The sequence below is a fragment of the Ruditapes philippinarum genome, unplaced genomic scaffold, assembly GCF_026571515.1.
Source record: "Ruditapes philippinarum isolate M1 unplaced genomic scaffold, ASM2657151v2 ctg7098_1_1_1_1, whole genome shotgun sequence".
NCBI lineage: Eukaryota > Metazoa > Mollusca > Bivalvia > Venerida > Veneridae > Ruditapes > Ruditapes philippinarum.
This window is the reverse complement of record NW_026864152.1, coordinates 46,232-63,556: the sequence shown is the minus strand read 5'-3', so window position 1 is coordinate 63,556 and position 17,325 is coordinate 46,232. Positions and strand designations below refer to the sequence as shown.

Genomic DNA, 17,325 nt, shown 5'->3' with positions numbered 1-17,325 from the left:
TGCGCGATTTTCACGCACATGATTTTGAATTTTGCGCGATCTGTTAAATACTAGCGTGAATCGCGCAATCGCGCGTCCTAGAATAGACACTGTATATATGAATATGCTGTTGACAAAAGTGAGATACATGATCAGACAGTAGACAAGTCTTTAATAAAAAGATAGCAGATAAAAATGTCCCAGAACAAAATATTAGGCATTCATCATATGAATGTTCATACTTTAATTACATAAACTCCATCAACATGTTGTTTTCAAAAAAATATTTCATAAAAATATCCAAATGGCATATTTCTATTGACTCAATATTTGAAATACATATTCATGCAATGTGCACATTGTAGACCAAGCCACTTTAAGGATGGAATCTGGCATATTTTTTTTATTAAAGATCATCAATACTATAAAAAGTCCCTTTAAAGATCATCAATCTATTTAACATCTGCAAGTTTGCTAGCCAGAACTTACAGTAGTTGTACTGTCACAAATATATTTACTGGATTTTACTGGAAGATTTCAAATCAAAAAATTTCTTCATGTTGAGCATCTCCAAGGTAAATCTGTACTCTGAAGGTCAAATGAATTTGCTACCTTCGTGGTGTCACAATATAATTTTTCATAGAAAAATAGGAAATACCTGAGATTGTAGGTGATGTTTGTATAAAGTAACAGTTCCAGTTGAGGAAGAGGACACAATATGGTCTGCACTTATGAACTGAAAAAATGAAAACAACAACAACAACTGACTTCAATTATTTCATGTGTTTAGAAAATACTTATTAAAGCAAAGTGAAATCATACAGCATATTAAAGTAAAGCTGTAAGATGACTATTGTTTTACTTGAATTTAAAGCAGCATATCTCCAAATTCAAGCCTTTTTTAAATGAATACATAGGAAGTGTTTTCTTAAACTTTTAATACATGAATTAACAAGCAATTATCATAGTATTGCAAGCAATCCATAAGTCCCCTACCCGTAAGAGCCCAAGCAACATTCTGAAGGGCCATTGGCCATTCACTTAGGTTCCTATTTTAAGTAAATTTGTTGAAAAAGTTCTTTAAAAGTGATCACAGGAAATAGTTTTTATGTACAGACAGACGGACTGAAGGACACTCTAAAGTTATTTTTTAAACATCCCTGTTATCAAAATATAACATTTTTAAAATCCTATCATGATTGAAGAAGTTGGAGTAAAAATTACCAATTTCTCAAAAAAAAGTCTAAGTTCAAAAGGGGCATAATTCTGGAAATAGTCTTGCTAGAGTATTGAACACTCACAAATGTTGAGTGATAATAAGAAACATTTATATGAAGTTTGAAGTAGATACATTCAGAAAAAGAAGTTATTAAAAAAAAACAATGTTTTTTTCATGAAAATTTTAAGTTCAAGGGAGGTAATTCTGATAAATTTTGTGCTAGAGTTGTGAACCTTGTCACATATGACGTGGTTGATGACAAGCAACTTATATTTAAAGTTTGAAGAAAATACCTTAAGAAATAAAGAACTTATAGTGAAAAAACTTAATAACTAGAATCAGAAATCTTGAAATTCAGTCTATTTGTTGCCATAGCAACCAGAATTTTCAACATAGGAAGATAAGAAAAGGATGTGCATAATTTCCATACTGCCATCTACCCATATGTCGAGTTTCATAAACATATTTTCAGTACTTTTTGTGTTATCACTGGATCCAGGTTATGTGTAAAATTTGCCATATTTTCAGTCTATTTGTTGCCATAGCAACCAGAATTTTCAACATAGGAAGAAAAGAAAAAGACGTGCATAATCTCCATACTGCCATCTATCCATATATCAAGTTTCATAAAAATATTTTCAGTACTTTTTGCGTTATCGCGGGATCCAGGTTATGTGTAAAATTTGCCATATTTTCAGTCTATTTGTTGCCATAGCAACCAGAATTTTCAACATAGGAAGAAAAGAAAAAGACGTGCATAATCTCCATACTGCCATCTATCCATATATCAAGTTTCATAAAAATATTTTCAGTACTTTTTGCGTTATCGCGGGATCCAGGTTATGTGTAAAATTTGCCATATTTTCAGTCTATTTGTTGCCATAGCAACCAGAATTTTCAACATAGGAAGAAAAGAAAAAGACGTGCATAATCTCCATACTGCCATCTATCCATATATCAAGTTTCATTAAAATATTTTCAGTACTTTTTGCGTTATCGCGGGATCCAGTTTTGTGGACTGACGGACGGACAGACGGACGGACGGACGGACGTACCAGAATTTGATGTTTATGAGGCAAATGAGCTCATAAACACCACCTGGACCAACGTCCATAAGCAAAATAAGCTCATAAAAACAAAAAAAAACTCTTAATTTTAAATTTTATGAGTTTATGTTCTTTATTTAACTACGGAATGAAGCTCATAATAATCAAATGTTGGCTCGGACTGACGGACGGACGGACAGACGGACGGAGGGTAAACCTAAAGTCCCCTCCGGTAAACCGGTAGGGGACTAATAAACATCAAAATACAAATACAAATTCTTGCTTCAGAAATTGTTCCCTGTTACAAAAACTTGACACTTGTTATTGTACTTCATTAATGCCATACAAGTTACAATGTCTTCAGTCTGAGCCCTTAAACTAATATGAAAACATGCAGCTCTGAGTCACACCATCATTACAAAGCACTGAAAGGTTATACTATTCTGATATACTAGTATAATAAACGTAAAACTAAAACACAGATTGGTTTCAGCCAGGAACAACCACCATTTCAAGATTTATAAGCTTTGTAACACTTCAATGTAATCACACAAAATGATACTATATCCTTGCTCAAATTAAAACCCAAAGGATATCAGCAAATCTGTGTAAACCACAACCATTAATGTCTTGCATTGTTTTACTTTCATGTCATTTATAAGCTCTTTTTTTCTCTCTTACTTTCAAAATATTTCTCACCCAAATCTCTTACACTTGTAAGTAATTCATATTTACATGTTTTTCTACAGTTCTTTTATAATCAAATATTCAGGTTTACATCCTTCAATGTCATGATATGCAAGGCAAGTATTCCAAGTTTACTGTTGGTAACTTTAAAATATTTGAATGGGCTGCATAATGCATTAAAATTTTTGCATTTATGACAGCTGCAGCGATCATAATGGCTTTTTCTTCTAATCAAACTAGCTAATAAAACCCTGATTGTTCCATACTCCTTAAAGTTCAAAATGAATTATCAAAAGAAGCTGTTATCTAAATGTGTATGGCAAAGAATGAAGACTGTATATGTTAACATAAAGCTACATTGTAGATCTTATGACCAAAGTTACAGATGTCCACAGCCAGTCCAGTGACAGACAACTGAGACAAGACAAAAATAAGTCCACATCTGTAGATTCAGGGGCATAAAAACATACAGCTTTTATTTAAACCGAAAGTAGCTTTATTTAAACAGAGAGTTATAAAACCTATGTAAAGAAATCATACCTCGAGGTCTGTTACGTCCCCTGTATGTTGTATCTCACAAAGTAAACTTGGTTCCCTCATTGCTGGATCATAACTTCCATCATCCATATCTATGTCCCTCTGCTCTGCAGATGGAAGATTCCATAAACATACCTTACCATCCTGCAAAATACAAAATATGCTTATGATGATTAACATGCAATGTTTTAAAAAATAAAATCAGTTTATCAACATTAGGAGTGTAAAGAATTCAGATACATAACAATTACAGACTCAATAAGAAAGTCGGACCAGTGATTTTTCTCGCTTAATTGGGAAGAGGCTTTAGCCTCTTGATTTTGGGTAAAAGTATCGCTAAAATTGCTAATTTGGGAAGAAAGAAAGCAGGTTAAGGTTCAGATTTGTGGGAAAACTGCATGATTTTAAAGAAAAATTCAATTGGGAAGAGGCCCTTTTTCGGAGTCTTTTATATAAGAAGGAAAATCATTGAGTCTTAAAATTTAAAGCATATTATATATTATCACATACCCCTACCGATTTTGCGACTCAAAAGATAACCAAAGGTATTGATGTGATGTCATTTTCGTTACATAAACACAGCGTTATGAAGTGCTAAATATTAGCATTATACTATAGGCTCATCAATGAAATATCATCAATGAAATATGTTTCTTTATCACTTCAAACGGTCTTTAATTTTGGTATGTGATAAATAGAATATTAAATTTGTGTAAGTTCATAACTAAATTTATTGAACTTGTTGAATAAAATATTATTATGCTCCCTGAGGCCCGCATATTAATATGATTTTATTCAACTTGTTCAATAAATTCAGTATTAAACTTACACTTATTCAATATCCTCTATTTATCCAAATAGAATAAAGGTATTGGCGCAATAATCTAGAGCAAAATGAAGTTGTTGGACAAATTTCTATTTAGAATTTTACATTACAATATAATTTTTTTGAACTTCAAATATTTTGCTTCTAGAAAATGGGAAAAAGGGAAATGATTCTAAGAAAATAAAAGATAACCAAAATATTTTGATTTTGATTTGTATCATATATCAATGCTTAATAAACAAACCAAGGGAGAAAGAAACAAATAATTATTTTTCTAGAAATATGATATTTTATGTCTAAGCAAGATGTGGCATTTTCACCAGCCTGTTTACTAGTATTTAACCCACACCAAAACTCAAATAGATCAGAACAAAAATGTCCAAAGAAGTGCAGCCTGACGGATTAAGCTAGACTATGGTCAGAACTCTAGTGTCAAGGTCATGCTTAACTGCCTTAAGCTTCAAAAACTGGAATTCAGCAGACATTTTCACAAAAAATCTTACGACAATTTTTTATCGTAAGAGAAATCTTACGATAAATCTCCTTTTCACAAAAAATCTTAAGAAAATCTTAAGTGCAAAATTTGTCGTAACTTTACTACAGGTCTCCCCCGTTCGTAAGTGTAATTTTTTCTCTCTTAAGGGTAAAATATCATGTATCTCTTACCTAAACTGAATAAAAACAAACAAAAAGTTGGGAGGACAAATATATATTAAGCAAACAGTAGATAAGATATGCTATAAATTACACAAATTGAGGTATAATTATTTTTCAACATAAACATTTGTGACGTCATGACTTGATGACGTCACGATGGAGAGGGTTATGAATAGTTTAAATGTGAACTATACTGTAGTATTATTGAAAACTAATAATTTGTACATGACTGTGGTGAGTTCGAGTTCATTGCCAGCATGCATGTACTAGTGGTACCTTTTTATTTATTAATAACATAGTAGACCTTCTTTCTGAATCTTTTAGATATATATAATTATCTTCAATCAAGATATAAATTATATCAGTTTGAATCATTTTTTGTTCTTATTGAAATTTGATTGTGTTCAATATTATAGATATTTCAAGCTCTTGATTACTAGATTTTAAAACCGGAATCAAATATAGAGCATGCAAATGAACGTTGCTAGGGATGTTTTTGTCGTAAGATTTATCGTAAGTGAATTTTTTATCTTAAGATAAAATTTTAACTTACGAGTGGCTTTGTGAAAATGACTTAAGATTTAACTTACGATTATCGTAAGTGAAAAACTTAAGATAAATCGTAAGATTTTTTGTGAAAATGTCTGCAGACTTATAGATGCTAGGTTATCCCTAATCTGGTTACTCTCCCTAGTAAAGAAGAATATTTGACACCCCTGTCCCGAATATCACGCCATGGCCAACCCTTATGTTATAGGTTATTCCCAGCATCCTCAGACTATTATAAATTCTCATTCTTTCCTAGGACGGTATACCACTTAAACCACATACCCACTGCAGTTGACCTACTCCCTACCCAAGAGCAGCTATAGCTTTTTGTTTCACCCTAGTTTTTCAACCCCTGTTTTTAACATTTTTAAATATTCTTTCATCCTCTTTTTAAACAACTTTTTTTAACTTTCTTGGGATTATTGGCGTGCATACATGTCTACGTCCCCGCATGGGGTTTGACATTAATGGAAGATCGATAGGAACATCTGAAATAGATACTGGTGAAAATGAATCATCCATCTCTAAACAAGTTGGAAGTGCTGATCCGCTTAATAAAACCATAAATTATTTTCAAATCCCAGTCCAAGCGAAACATCGTCATACAGTCGGTCATGTCCGGTAATTTTTCTGAAAGGTCCGACAAATTTAGAAAAGTCTCCGGACCTACTGTCCTGTATTTTTTAGCAGTAGAACTATTAAAAAGAAACCATTTTCATGTTTCTAGGCGCTATGTCTCCAGTTTGCTTACAAAAAGCAAAAACAATGTTGCCCTTATTAGGATAAACACGTGCAATAATTTTCCAAAATGTCAATATCTTCCACGCTCCGTCTATATCAAAACGGTCTATTTAACCAATATTTTCATTGGTGGGTTAAATAATAATTGGAAAACCATTGAAACGCGGTGATACAATTGAGCGGATGTTGGAAGTCAACAGGTGGCCGATTAAATTCATGTATTGACAAACAACAATATTAACAGATTAGCGGCGATTCATGTCGTTTAAGACCAATTATGGACAAACCTAGTGCATAAATTTGCTTAGTGCATAAATTTGTCGGTAAGTCTAGTGACCATGTTGATATACATGTTTGTTTGCTTTACAAAAACTTGTCGCCAAAAACTTCAGTCAAACATTTTGATTATTACAATTTTTCATGTCAAATGCGCCATTGCCGAATGAAAATGATAGGTAAATGAACTTCTGTAAACACTCGTAGTGGTGAATATCCGATGATTATTCTTCATATGAATTTATGTAAGATAAAGGGTTGTAAATAAAAGAAGTTAAAATTTCATTGTGATGCTCAAATAAAATGTAACTTGAAGTATTTTAATTTACAGCCGATGCAGTTTGATAGTATTAGATGACAATGTTATTCTATTTGGTGGAAAAAAAATTCACATGAACCTTATTAAGTTCGTATTAACTAGGACTCTGAACTGTCAAGAAATACTTTTTTGGGGAAATATTGAAATTGATGAATTATATGATTTACTAAACAAGAGCTGTCCGTAAGACAGCGCGCTCGACTTTTTTATTGCTTGCCAATAAAAAAAGTTTTTGCAGTAAAAGGCAATACAAGAATCTCTGTATTTTTAAAGTGAACAATGGCCATGAGCATTAAGATATTTAGTGAAGAATTATTTTATTATGACATAATTTATGGTAAAGTGAACAAGTGGATAGGAATGAATTTTTTTAGATTTTTTAAGTTTTTTAGTGCTTGCCTATAATACAAAACATTGACAGTTAAGGGCCATAATTCAAATAAAATCTTTGACAGAATTACCTTCTCCTGGACATGTTTGGGAATCATGATTGTAAACAAGTATTCCAACTTTCAAATTAATATCTCAAACAGTTCAGTCAAAAAGTGGACTGGTACTAAAAACTTAACCAAGATTCTAAGTCGATAAAAGGCCTTAATTTTTAAAACAAATCCTTGACAGAGTTACCTTCTCTTGCGTACAGATGGGGGTAATGATGTGAAATAGCATTAAAAGTTTCAAAGCAATATCTCAAAGGGTTAAGGCAATAAGTGGATTTTACCCATATTCAATGTATTTTCTAAGTCAAAAAGGGGCATAATTCTGTCAAAAACCTTGACAGAGTTATGTCCTCTTGTCTGTTGATGAAGGTCGTGATGGTAAACAAGTATGGTCAGTTTCAAAGCAATACCTCCAATGGTTTTGAAATAAAGTGAGGTGGTACAAAAAACTTAACCAAGCTCAATACACTTTCTAAGTCAAAAAAGGGCCATAATTCTGTCAAAAACCTTGACAGAGTTATGTACTCTTGTCTGTAGATGGAGGTTATGATGGTGAACAAGTATGGTAAGTTTCAAAGCCATACTTGTAATACTTCTGAAATAAAGTGGGGTGGTACGAAAAACTTAACCAAGGTGTGACGCCGACGCCGACGCCGGGGCGAGTAGGATAGCTCCCCTTTTCATAGAAAAGTCGAGCTAAAAAGTGTTTTTATTTTTTTTATTTCAGCACAAAGACACCTGGCTGCAGTGAGTAAATCAAAACAAGCTACATAAAACCTATGATAAAGATGATAGAGAAGAAAAACATAAGACTGTCTGCAAGCGTTCCATTTGTAATTTTGCTGTTTATTGTTACAAATATTTAATAAACTTTTGCGTACATGCATTGTTTTAGTCAACCTAATGTTTCGTCAATCTGAATGGAATATCAACACTTCCAAAAAGGCAATTTGTATGCACTTGCCCTTGTCCCTAATAATTACTATAAATGGGGAAAATTATACAAATTTTTTAGGTCCTGTAATTGTCACCAAGGTCCTGCAAAATACCAGGTTTAATAGGACCTATTGTCCTGTAAGATAATTTCAAGCTTCTCTGGGACTGAAATCCCCAACATTTTTAGTTGTATGATGGACAATCTACCATAATATTGAAATTCTAGATGCAACAGTGTAAAATTTAATTCAACCTAGAAAGAAATTATTACGGGGAAATCAAAGGCCTGGACTGCGAAGCGGGCCAGGGATTTTGCTTGCCTGGCTATAGACTGTATACTTAACATAAAATCAAATAAAAAACAAATAAAAAATATTAAGAATTTTATATCTTGTAACCTATCAATGAAATTTTCAGTGTCAGTTCTAGTTTGGCGCCACCATATTCAAAGTAACTCAATGAAATGATAATACTATTAATAGGCAAGATATTACGATAACAGACAAACATAACTTTTCGGATTAATAATCATCATTTACTGTCCCAGAAACAGAAGCATCCATGAAATACTGAATGGTTCCTTTAAAAAGGAAAAAAAAAAAGGTTTTTTAACCAACTTCCCCGTTCATAGGCTTAGCCTTATTTCATACTAGAAATCTAGATAAGATCTAGTCCAATATATTAGACATTACAGGCTTGTTATAGTTTTTTATTTGTTTGGGTTGTCAGACCAAACAAATAATGGTAGCGAAATTTCAGAGTCTAATGTTGTTAATTGCAAATGCCGAAAGTAGTCCACTTTTTTGAAGCAGTTACTTCCCTTCTGTATGTAGCCGAAAAATTCAGGGGAGATCACTGCGTAAAGATGGTCAAGACAGGACTGGTGCATCAATTTTCAAGCAAAGTAATTCCCGAATGGTCGAAGATTTCTAATATTGTTTTATTGTATTTTCTGATCGAAAATAACTAAATACAAAGCGGACATTCAATCTCTGACACAGAAGTTTACGACAAACCTAACAACAAGTAATTCTCAAAACAGCTTAAAACTAGCGATTTAAAAGAAAGAAATATTTTATTTTGTTACAAGTATCCAACAAATTACAACGCATTTAAAGTTAAACAATAGCGTTGGCTTATAGAATTGTCAATAAATGCACAATCACAAATTACGCGGATGAATATGATTTTATCAATGAAAATACTATTTTTAGCCATGTTGATTACCGAATACTACACAAACCGAGTGGAGGAATATATAGATTCTACATGTCGGACTGTTTGGGCGAGAGGATTTTTGCTAAAATATTTACTTCAATTTTAAACAACAGGTTTACCCTGAACAAAATATCTCGAAATTAATTAGGATTACAAAGCCGAAATGCAATGGAAGTTCTAAATTTAGAATCACTTGATATTATTCAGACTTCCTGCGTATAACTTCTCCGTGGTACAGTGGTAACGCGCTCGCTTAGTGAGTGAGAGGTCTCGAGTTCGAATCCCGGTCGAGGAAACTTTTTTTTTTTAAATTCTTTTTCAAGTGTTTTTGTTAAGGAAGTAGCCATGATATGCAAGGATAAAGTGTGGCTGTCTTAAAAATGAACATAAATGATTTTTTGATGCAACTCTAGTTATGCAGAATTCCGTATGTATCAAACTCTGGTGCCTTGCAAAATGAATTATAATACATAAAAATAAACTTATACAGGAAAATGCATACAGATATACAGTACGATTTAGATTGCAAAGATCAGAAAATACCACAGAACTTGCAGCCCTTTGATTCTTATAAATATACATGATTATAGTAAGCTCCAGGATTATTTACATCTGTGTTAAACAACAGTTAAAGTCGTTACAAGCCCTAATTTAGAATAATATGTTTTTCTTCAGGCCGTTCACATATAAATTCACCGTGGCTAAAGGGTTTTCGGGCTCGCTTAGGAAGCGAGAGGTCTGGAGTTCAAATCCAAGTAAAGGTAACTCATTTTTTTAAATTGTTACAGTCAAATAAACATTGGATTGAATATCAGTGTTGCAATTAGTCTTATAGCCAATTTACTACAATTAAAACGCTGGAAAGCATTGGTGGCACTATACATATAATCTCACAACCTGCACCTTTCTTACATTCTGAGACCCAAACAAATTCAGCGCCTTCTGTGCTTTGATTATTTCATGCTTTCCAGTGTTTTATTGTAATATATCAGATGAGTATATTCTGTTAAATCACTAGTGAAATTAATAAAATATAATTTTCACTGTAGCCGGACTATATTTAAATGCGGATGAAAAGAAAATCATATCTACATGGAATAACAGGCAGAAATAAATGCTGTCATGCGTAAATTTTGCTTCTTTAGGAAAAGAAAGTCGATGTCACCATACATCATGTTAAAAATGTGACAAAATTAGAGAAATTTAACAGAACTATATTTCAAATTTTGTGATGTGACGTCATGATGTGTTGACGTCACAACAGAGAATTTGCGACGTTACGCTGCAAAATCAGTAAATAATACTTAAAATCACTTAAAAAGCATGAAATAAAAAGAAAATTTATTTGTTTCACATATAAGATTGAAAAATATTTCATTTGTGAATGCCAGCTATTATATTTTCACTCATGGCTACGTCACTCGTGAAATTATTGCATCTGGTGTTCACTCAGTGAAATTATATTTCAATCTTACATGCAAAACAAACAAATATCCTCTATATGTTGGTCAAGCCTGACGTGTAATAGTTATTGCTCATAAACACATAGCATTTTGTGAAATTAAACAAATGTCTGTTGACTTGCCTTTCAAGCTTTATTCAAAAGCTTATCTTCTGTTCATTCAATTGCATGGTCTATTATTAACAAAAACTCAACAATGTCAGTCTTCACGAAAAACTTTAAAAAGCACAGGACATTCGGGCCAGTAAAATATCAAATCTTACTGGACCTGGTGATTTTTAGCCGGACCAAATACATAGATAGGTAATAAATTTATGGGAACAGGAAAACACTTTATCATGCTTCCCTTGATAATTTTGAAAGAAGCATAATACGTCTTGTATTCTTGGCTTAGAAAAATCTTTAAGAACCAAATGTTTAGGCAAAATTGACTTAAAAATTGAACATGAACAACGCAATTTGCTTCAAACAAATCACTTTCATACAAAATATTTACTTAACTCAATAATCACAAATTCATAGCTAAATACTGACCATAATGAACAATGGTTTAATTTCCGTAACTGTACGGTGCAGTACGGAAAATATCCAAGAAAAAAAATGGTGGCCTCCATTACTCAATACAATTTAGACATCTCTCCCTGTGTTTTGAACATTTAGGACAGAATTGATGGGTTTCATTTGCAAAAAAGGCAAAAAGATCAATCTTTTAGTGAACCCTGCTTCATTATTTTGATGAATTTTTCTTATAATATTTTTTCATGACAAAAAATCTACTGGTCCGTCGGACCACCAACCTTGCTATAATCACCGGACCGATGCATAATTTAGTGCAGGTGATTTAGTGGCCTCGGGCCTCGGACTGGCGTTAATTTCGAAGACTGCAATGTACTTATCAATTAAAATTAAAATATAAATATCAATCTATTTCGCTTAGACATGTAAATGTAGATGTAATCGGCCATACTGGTTAAGTAAAGCGTTTTACAGATTGATTCCAATTTTTTGAACGGAAAAATATATACGAACACTGACTGACAGTGCATGGGCACGATTTTGCAATGATCTGTTAAGACCTAATGTAACATGGAAAATGTAAAATATCGGATTAATGAATGATAAATATGACAGGGTTCTCACTAGGACTTTAAAACATGGAGTCCATGGACTCCCAACCCTGAAAAAGTTGCAGTCCAAAAGCGCGTCGCAATCAATATGTTTACAGATTAGTCATTCAATGCTCACAATAGCATTGCTGATATTTTTAATCTTCAAGATACTTCCAAAGTTTATAGTTATTCAAAAGAAACTCTGAACTACATATAGAGGATATTTGTTTGTTTGTGTGTAAGATGAAATTTTATTTCATCGAGTGGGCTTTAAAAACAGTATTCTCACGAGTGGCGAAGCCACGAGTGAGAATACTGTTTTTAAAGTTCACGAGATGAAATAAAATTACATCTTACACAACAAACAGACAAATTTTCTTTTTATTTTATGCTTAAAAACAAGTTAAAACGAAATTTCCATAATTTTAACGTTAATATTAAAACTGTTTCCCCCATTGAGAGCCCCATTTACTCGGAATTTCTCATTAAAAAAAAGAAGTCTTGAGCTGAAAAATAAGTCCGCCAATCAACATTAAATGACGGTGATATTTATTAATTTTATTAAAAAAATATGAATGATCGCTTGTTTTGATAATAAAAACAAACAATTCTTGTAGGAGAAAAAGTCCAACCATCCATCCATATTTCTGTTACTTAGTGCGAATTTATATTAGACCTGGCTTTGTAAATTGTAAGCGGCAGCCATTTTTTAAAGTTGTGTATTTCATGGGAAGAAAATAATTGTGTAAGATTCAGAGGGATATAATTTGGATTTGTTAGTCATACACATTTTTAAAAGAAAGAAAACTTATTTGAGGATTGTAACAGACAAAAAATAAGTGTTGACAGATGTGGAAACATTCAGAAAAGGAGCTAGGAAAATGGAAAACTTGGAAACCTGCTCAAGAACGCTGGGTTGATTTAACTTGTTCTTCGAGTTATGGCTGTCAATGCTTTCAATTTTTCATAAAGCATACGGCAGTTATTGCTCGTAGGATACTTTAATATGCCCAAATGTCATCAAGAGCAGTTTTTGCATGGGGAAGGAATGTATTTTTGAGACTGTCAAAATGAAACAAAAAAAACAAAATTTGGTGATTGGAATTTCATGAATTTGAATGAATAGAAGTAAGTTTTCTTCTTTTTATTGCTTTTGACATTTAAGTTATTTATTAATTTCAGTTTTTGCTTTTCTTTAAAACAGCCTGACATTGTCAGAATTGTCAGCAAAAATAAAATTGAGGTACCACATGGGGAAAATCTTAAACAAGAGCTGTCCGTAAGACAGCGCGCTCGACTTTTTTATTGCTTGCCAATAAAAAAAGTTTTTGCAGTAAAAGGCAATACAAGAATCTCTGTATTTTTAAAGTGAACAATGGCCATGAGCATTAAGATATTTAGTGAAGAATTATTTTACTGAATTGTGTGATACCCTTGAACACTGCAGCAAAGTTTGAAATGTTTAAGTCAAAAGAGGGCTGGTAAGAAAGAAAAAAAAACTGAGTTGAGCCTTAAATAAATTTAATAGTATTAAACCCACTTTGAGAGAATAAGGTATTTTTACGTCACTCAGAACACCTTGGTAAATGACATAATAACATAATTTTTCAAGAAATCTATGCCAAGGAAAGCAGTATATTTTTGTACAATCAGCATAATATATAGATTTGACTTTGTATGTGAAAGTATTATAGTTACCTTATAATACAAGTAATAGATAAATTTTATCAAAGCTTTTTTAGATGTTGTCAGTTGGTCACAAGTGGATCTCTTTCACACAAAAAAAAAGTACAAAAAGAGAAAAATAACTAGTTGTTTGATACCCTTGAATATTACAGCAATGTTTATATGACATAATTTATGGTAAAGTGAACAAGTGGATAGGAATGAATTTTTTTAGATTTTTTAAGTTTTTTAGTGCTTGCCTATAATACAAAAACATTGACAGTTAAGGGGGCCATAATTCAAATAAAATCTTTGACAGAATTACCTTCTCCTGGACATGTTTGGGAATCATGATTGTAAACAAGTATTCCAACTTTCAAATTAATATCTCAAACAGTTCAGTCAAAAAAATGGACTGGTACTAAAAACTTAACCAAGATTCTAAGTCGATAAAAGGCCTTAATTTTTTAAAACAAATCCTTGACAGAGTTACCTTCTCTTGCGTACAGATGGGGTAATGATGTGAAATAGCATTAAAAGTTTCAAAGCAATATCTCAAAGGGTTAAGGCAATAAGTGGATTTTACCCATATTCAATGTATTTTCTAAGTCAAAAAGGGGCATAATTCTGTCAAAAACCTTGACAGAGTTATGTCCTCTTGTCTGTTGATGAAGGTCGTGATGGTAAACAAGTATGGTCAGTTTCAAAGCAATACCTCCAATGGTTTTGAAATAAAGTGAGGTGGTACAAAAAACTTAACCAAGCTCAATTACACTTTCTAAGTCAAAAAAAGGGCCATAATTCTGTCAAAAACCTTGACAGAGTTATGTACTCTTGTCTGTAGATGGAGGTTATGATGGTGAACAAGTATGGTAAGTTTCAAAGCCATACTTGTAATACTTCTGAAATAAAGTGGGGTGGTACGAAAAACTTAACCAAGGTGTGACGCCGACGCCTACGCCGACGCCGGGGCGAGTAGGATAGCTCCCCTTTTTCATAGAAAAGTCGAGCTAAAAAGTGTTTTTATTTTTTTTATTTCAGCACAAAGACACCTGGCTGCAGTGAGTAAATCAAAACAAGCTACATAAAACCTATGATAAAGATGATAGAGAAGAAAAACATAAGACTGTCTGCAAGCGTTCCATTTGTAATTTTGCTGTTTATTGTTACAAATATTTAATAACTTTTGCGTACATGCATTGTTTTTAGTCAACCTAATGTTTCGTCAATCTGAATGGAATATCAACACTTCCAAAAAGGCAATTGTATGCACTTGCCCTTGTCTCCTAATAATTACTATAAATGGGGAAAATTATACAAATTTTTTAGGTCCTGTAATTGTCACCAAGGTCCTGCAAAATACCAGGTTTAATAGGACCTATTGTCCTGTAAGATAATTTCAAGCTTCTCTGGGACTGAAATCCCCAACATTTTTAGTTGTATGATGGACAATCTACCATAATATTGAAATTCTAGATGCAACAGTGTAAAATTTAATTCAACCTAGAAAGAAATTATTACGGGGAAATCAAAGGCCTGGACTGCGAAGCGGGCCAGGGATTTTGCTTGCCTGGCTATAGACTGTATACTTAACATAAAATCAAATAAAAACAAATAAAAAATATATAAGAATTTATATCTTGTAACCTATCAATGAAATTTTCAGTGTCAGTTCTAGTTTGGCGCCACCATATTCAAAGTAACTCAATGAATATGAAATACTATTAATAGGCAAGATATTACGACGATAACAGACAAACATAACTTTTCGGATTAATAATCATCATTTACTGTCCCAGAAACAGAAGCATCCATGAAATACTGAATGGTTCCTTTAAAAAGGAAAAAAAAAAAAGGTTTTTAACCAACTTCCCCGTTCATAGGCTTAGCCTTATTTCATACTAGAAATCTAGATAAGATCTAGTCCAATTATTAGACGATTACAGGCTTGTTATAGTTTTTTATTTGTCTGGGTTGTCAGAGCCTAAACAAATAATGGTACATGAGAAATTCAGAGCTCTAATTCTGTTGCTTAACTTTGCAAATGCCGACAACAGTAACGTCACACTTTTTGAAAGCAGTTACTTTCCCCATTCCTGTTATGTAGCCGAAAAACTTCAGGGGAGATCACTGCGTAAAGATGGTCAAAGACAGGCACTGGCTGCATCAATTTTTCAAGCAAAGTAATTCCCGAATGGTCGAAGATTTCTAATATTGTTTTATTGTATTTTCTGATCGAAAAATAACTAAATACAAAGCGGACATTCAATCTCTGACACAGAAGTTTACGACACAAACCTAACAACAAGTAATTTCTCAAAACAGCTTAAAACTAGCGATTTAAAAGAAAGAAATATTTTATTTTTGTTACAAGTATCCAACAAATTACAACGCATTTAAAGTTAAACAATAGCGTTGGCTTATAGAATTGTCAATAAAATGCACAATCACAAATTACGCGGATGAATATGATTTTATCAATGAAAATACTATTTTTAGCCATGTTGATTACCGAATACTACACAAACCGAGTGGAGGAATATATAGATTCTACATGTCGGACTGTTTGGGCGAGAGGATTTTTTGCTAAAATATTTACTTCAATTTTTAAACAACAGGTTTACCCTGAACAAAATATCTCGAAATTAATTAGGATTACAAAGCCGAAATGCAATGGAAGTTCTAAATTTAGAATCACTTGATATTATTCAGACTTCCTGCGTATAACTTCTCCGTGGTACAGTGGTAACGCGCTCGCTTAGTGAGTGAGAGGTCTCGAGTTCGAATCCCGGTCGAAGGAAACTTTTTTTTTAAATTCTTTTTCAAGTGTTTTTGTTAAGGAAGTAGCCATGATATATGCAAGGATAAAGTGTGGCTGTCTTAAAAAATGAACATAAATGATTTTTTGATGCAACTCTAGTTTATGCAGAATTCCGTATGTATCAAACTCTGTGCCTTGCAAAATGAATTATAATACATAAAAATAAACTTATACAGGAAAATGCATTACAGATATACAGTACGATTTAGATTGCAAAGATCAGAAAATACCACAGAACTTGCAGCCCTTTGATTCTTATAAATATACATGATTATAGTAAGCTCCAGGATTATTTACATCTGTGTTAAACAACAGTTAAAGTCGTTACAAGCCCTAATTTAGAATAATATGTTTTTCTTCAGGCCGTTCACATATAAATTCACCGTGGCTAAAGGGTTTTCGGGCTCGCTTTAGGAAGCGAAGAGGTCTGGAGTTTCAAATCCAAGTAAAGGTAACTCATTTTTTTAAATTGTTACAGTCAAATAAACATTGGATTGAATATCAGTGTTGCAATTAGTCTTATAGCCAATTTACTACAATTAAAACGCTGGAAAGCATTTGGTGGCACTATACATATAATCTCACAAACCTGCACCTTTCTTTACATTCTGAGACCCAAAACAAATTCAGCGCCTTCTGTGCTTTGATTATTTCATGCTTTCCAGTGTTTTATTGTAATATATCAGATGAGTATATTCTGTTAAATCACTAGTGAAATTAAATAAAATATAATTTTCACTGTAGCCGGACTATATTTAAATGCGGATGAAAAGAAAATCATATCTACATGGAATAACAGGCAGAAATAAATGCTGTCATGCGTAAATTTTGCTTCTTT

At 32.6% G+C, this 17,325-nt stretch overlaps 1 protein-coding gene across 1 annotated transcript in view; it reads right to left on the bottom strand.

Moving 5' to 3' along the window:
- The window catches only part of LOC132724579 (nucleoporin Nup43-like), a 30,283-nt gene that overhangs the window by 7,287 nt on the left and 5,671 nt on the right, over positions 1-17,325 (bottom strand). The window contains exons 2-3 of the mRNA XM_060709457.1: positions 3,472-3,612; positions 638-715 (exon numbers count right to left, since the gene is read on the bottom strand). Coding sequence (XP_060565440.1) covers positions 638-715; positions 3,472-3,612 — 219 coding nt within the window. The remainder of the gene's footprint in view (positions 1-637; positions 716-3,471; positions 3,613-17,325) is intronic.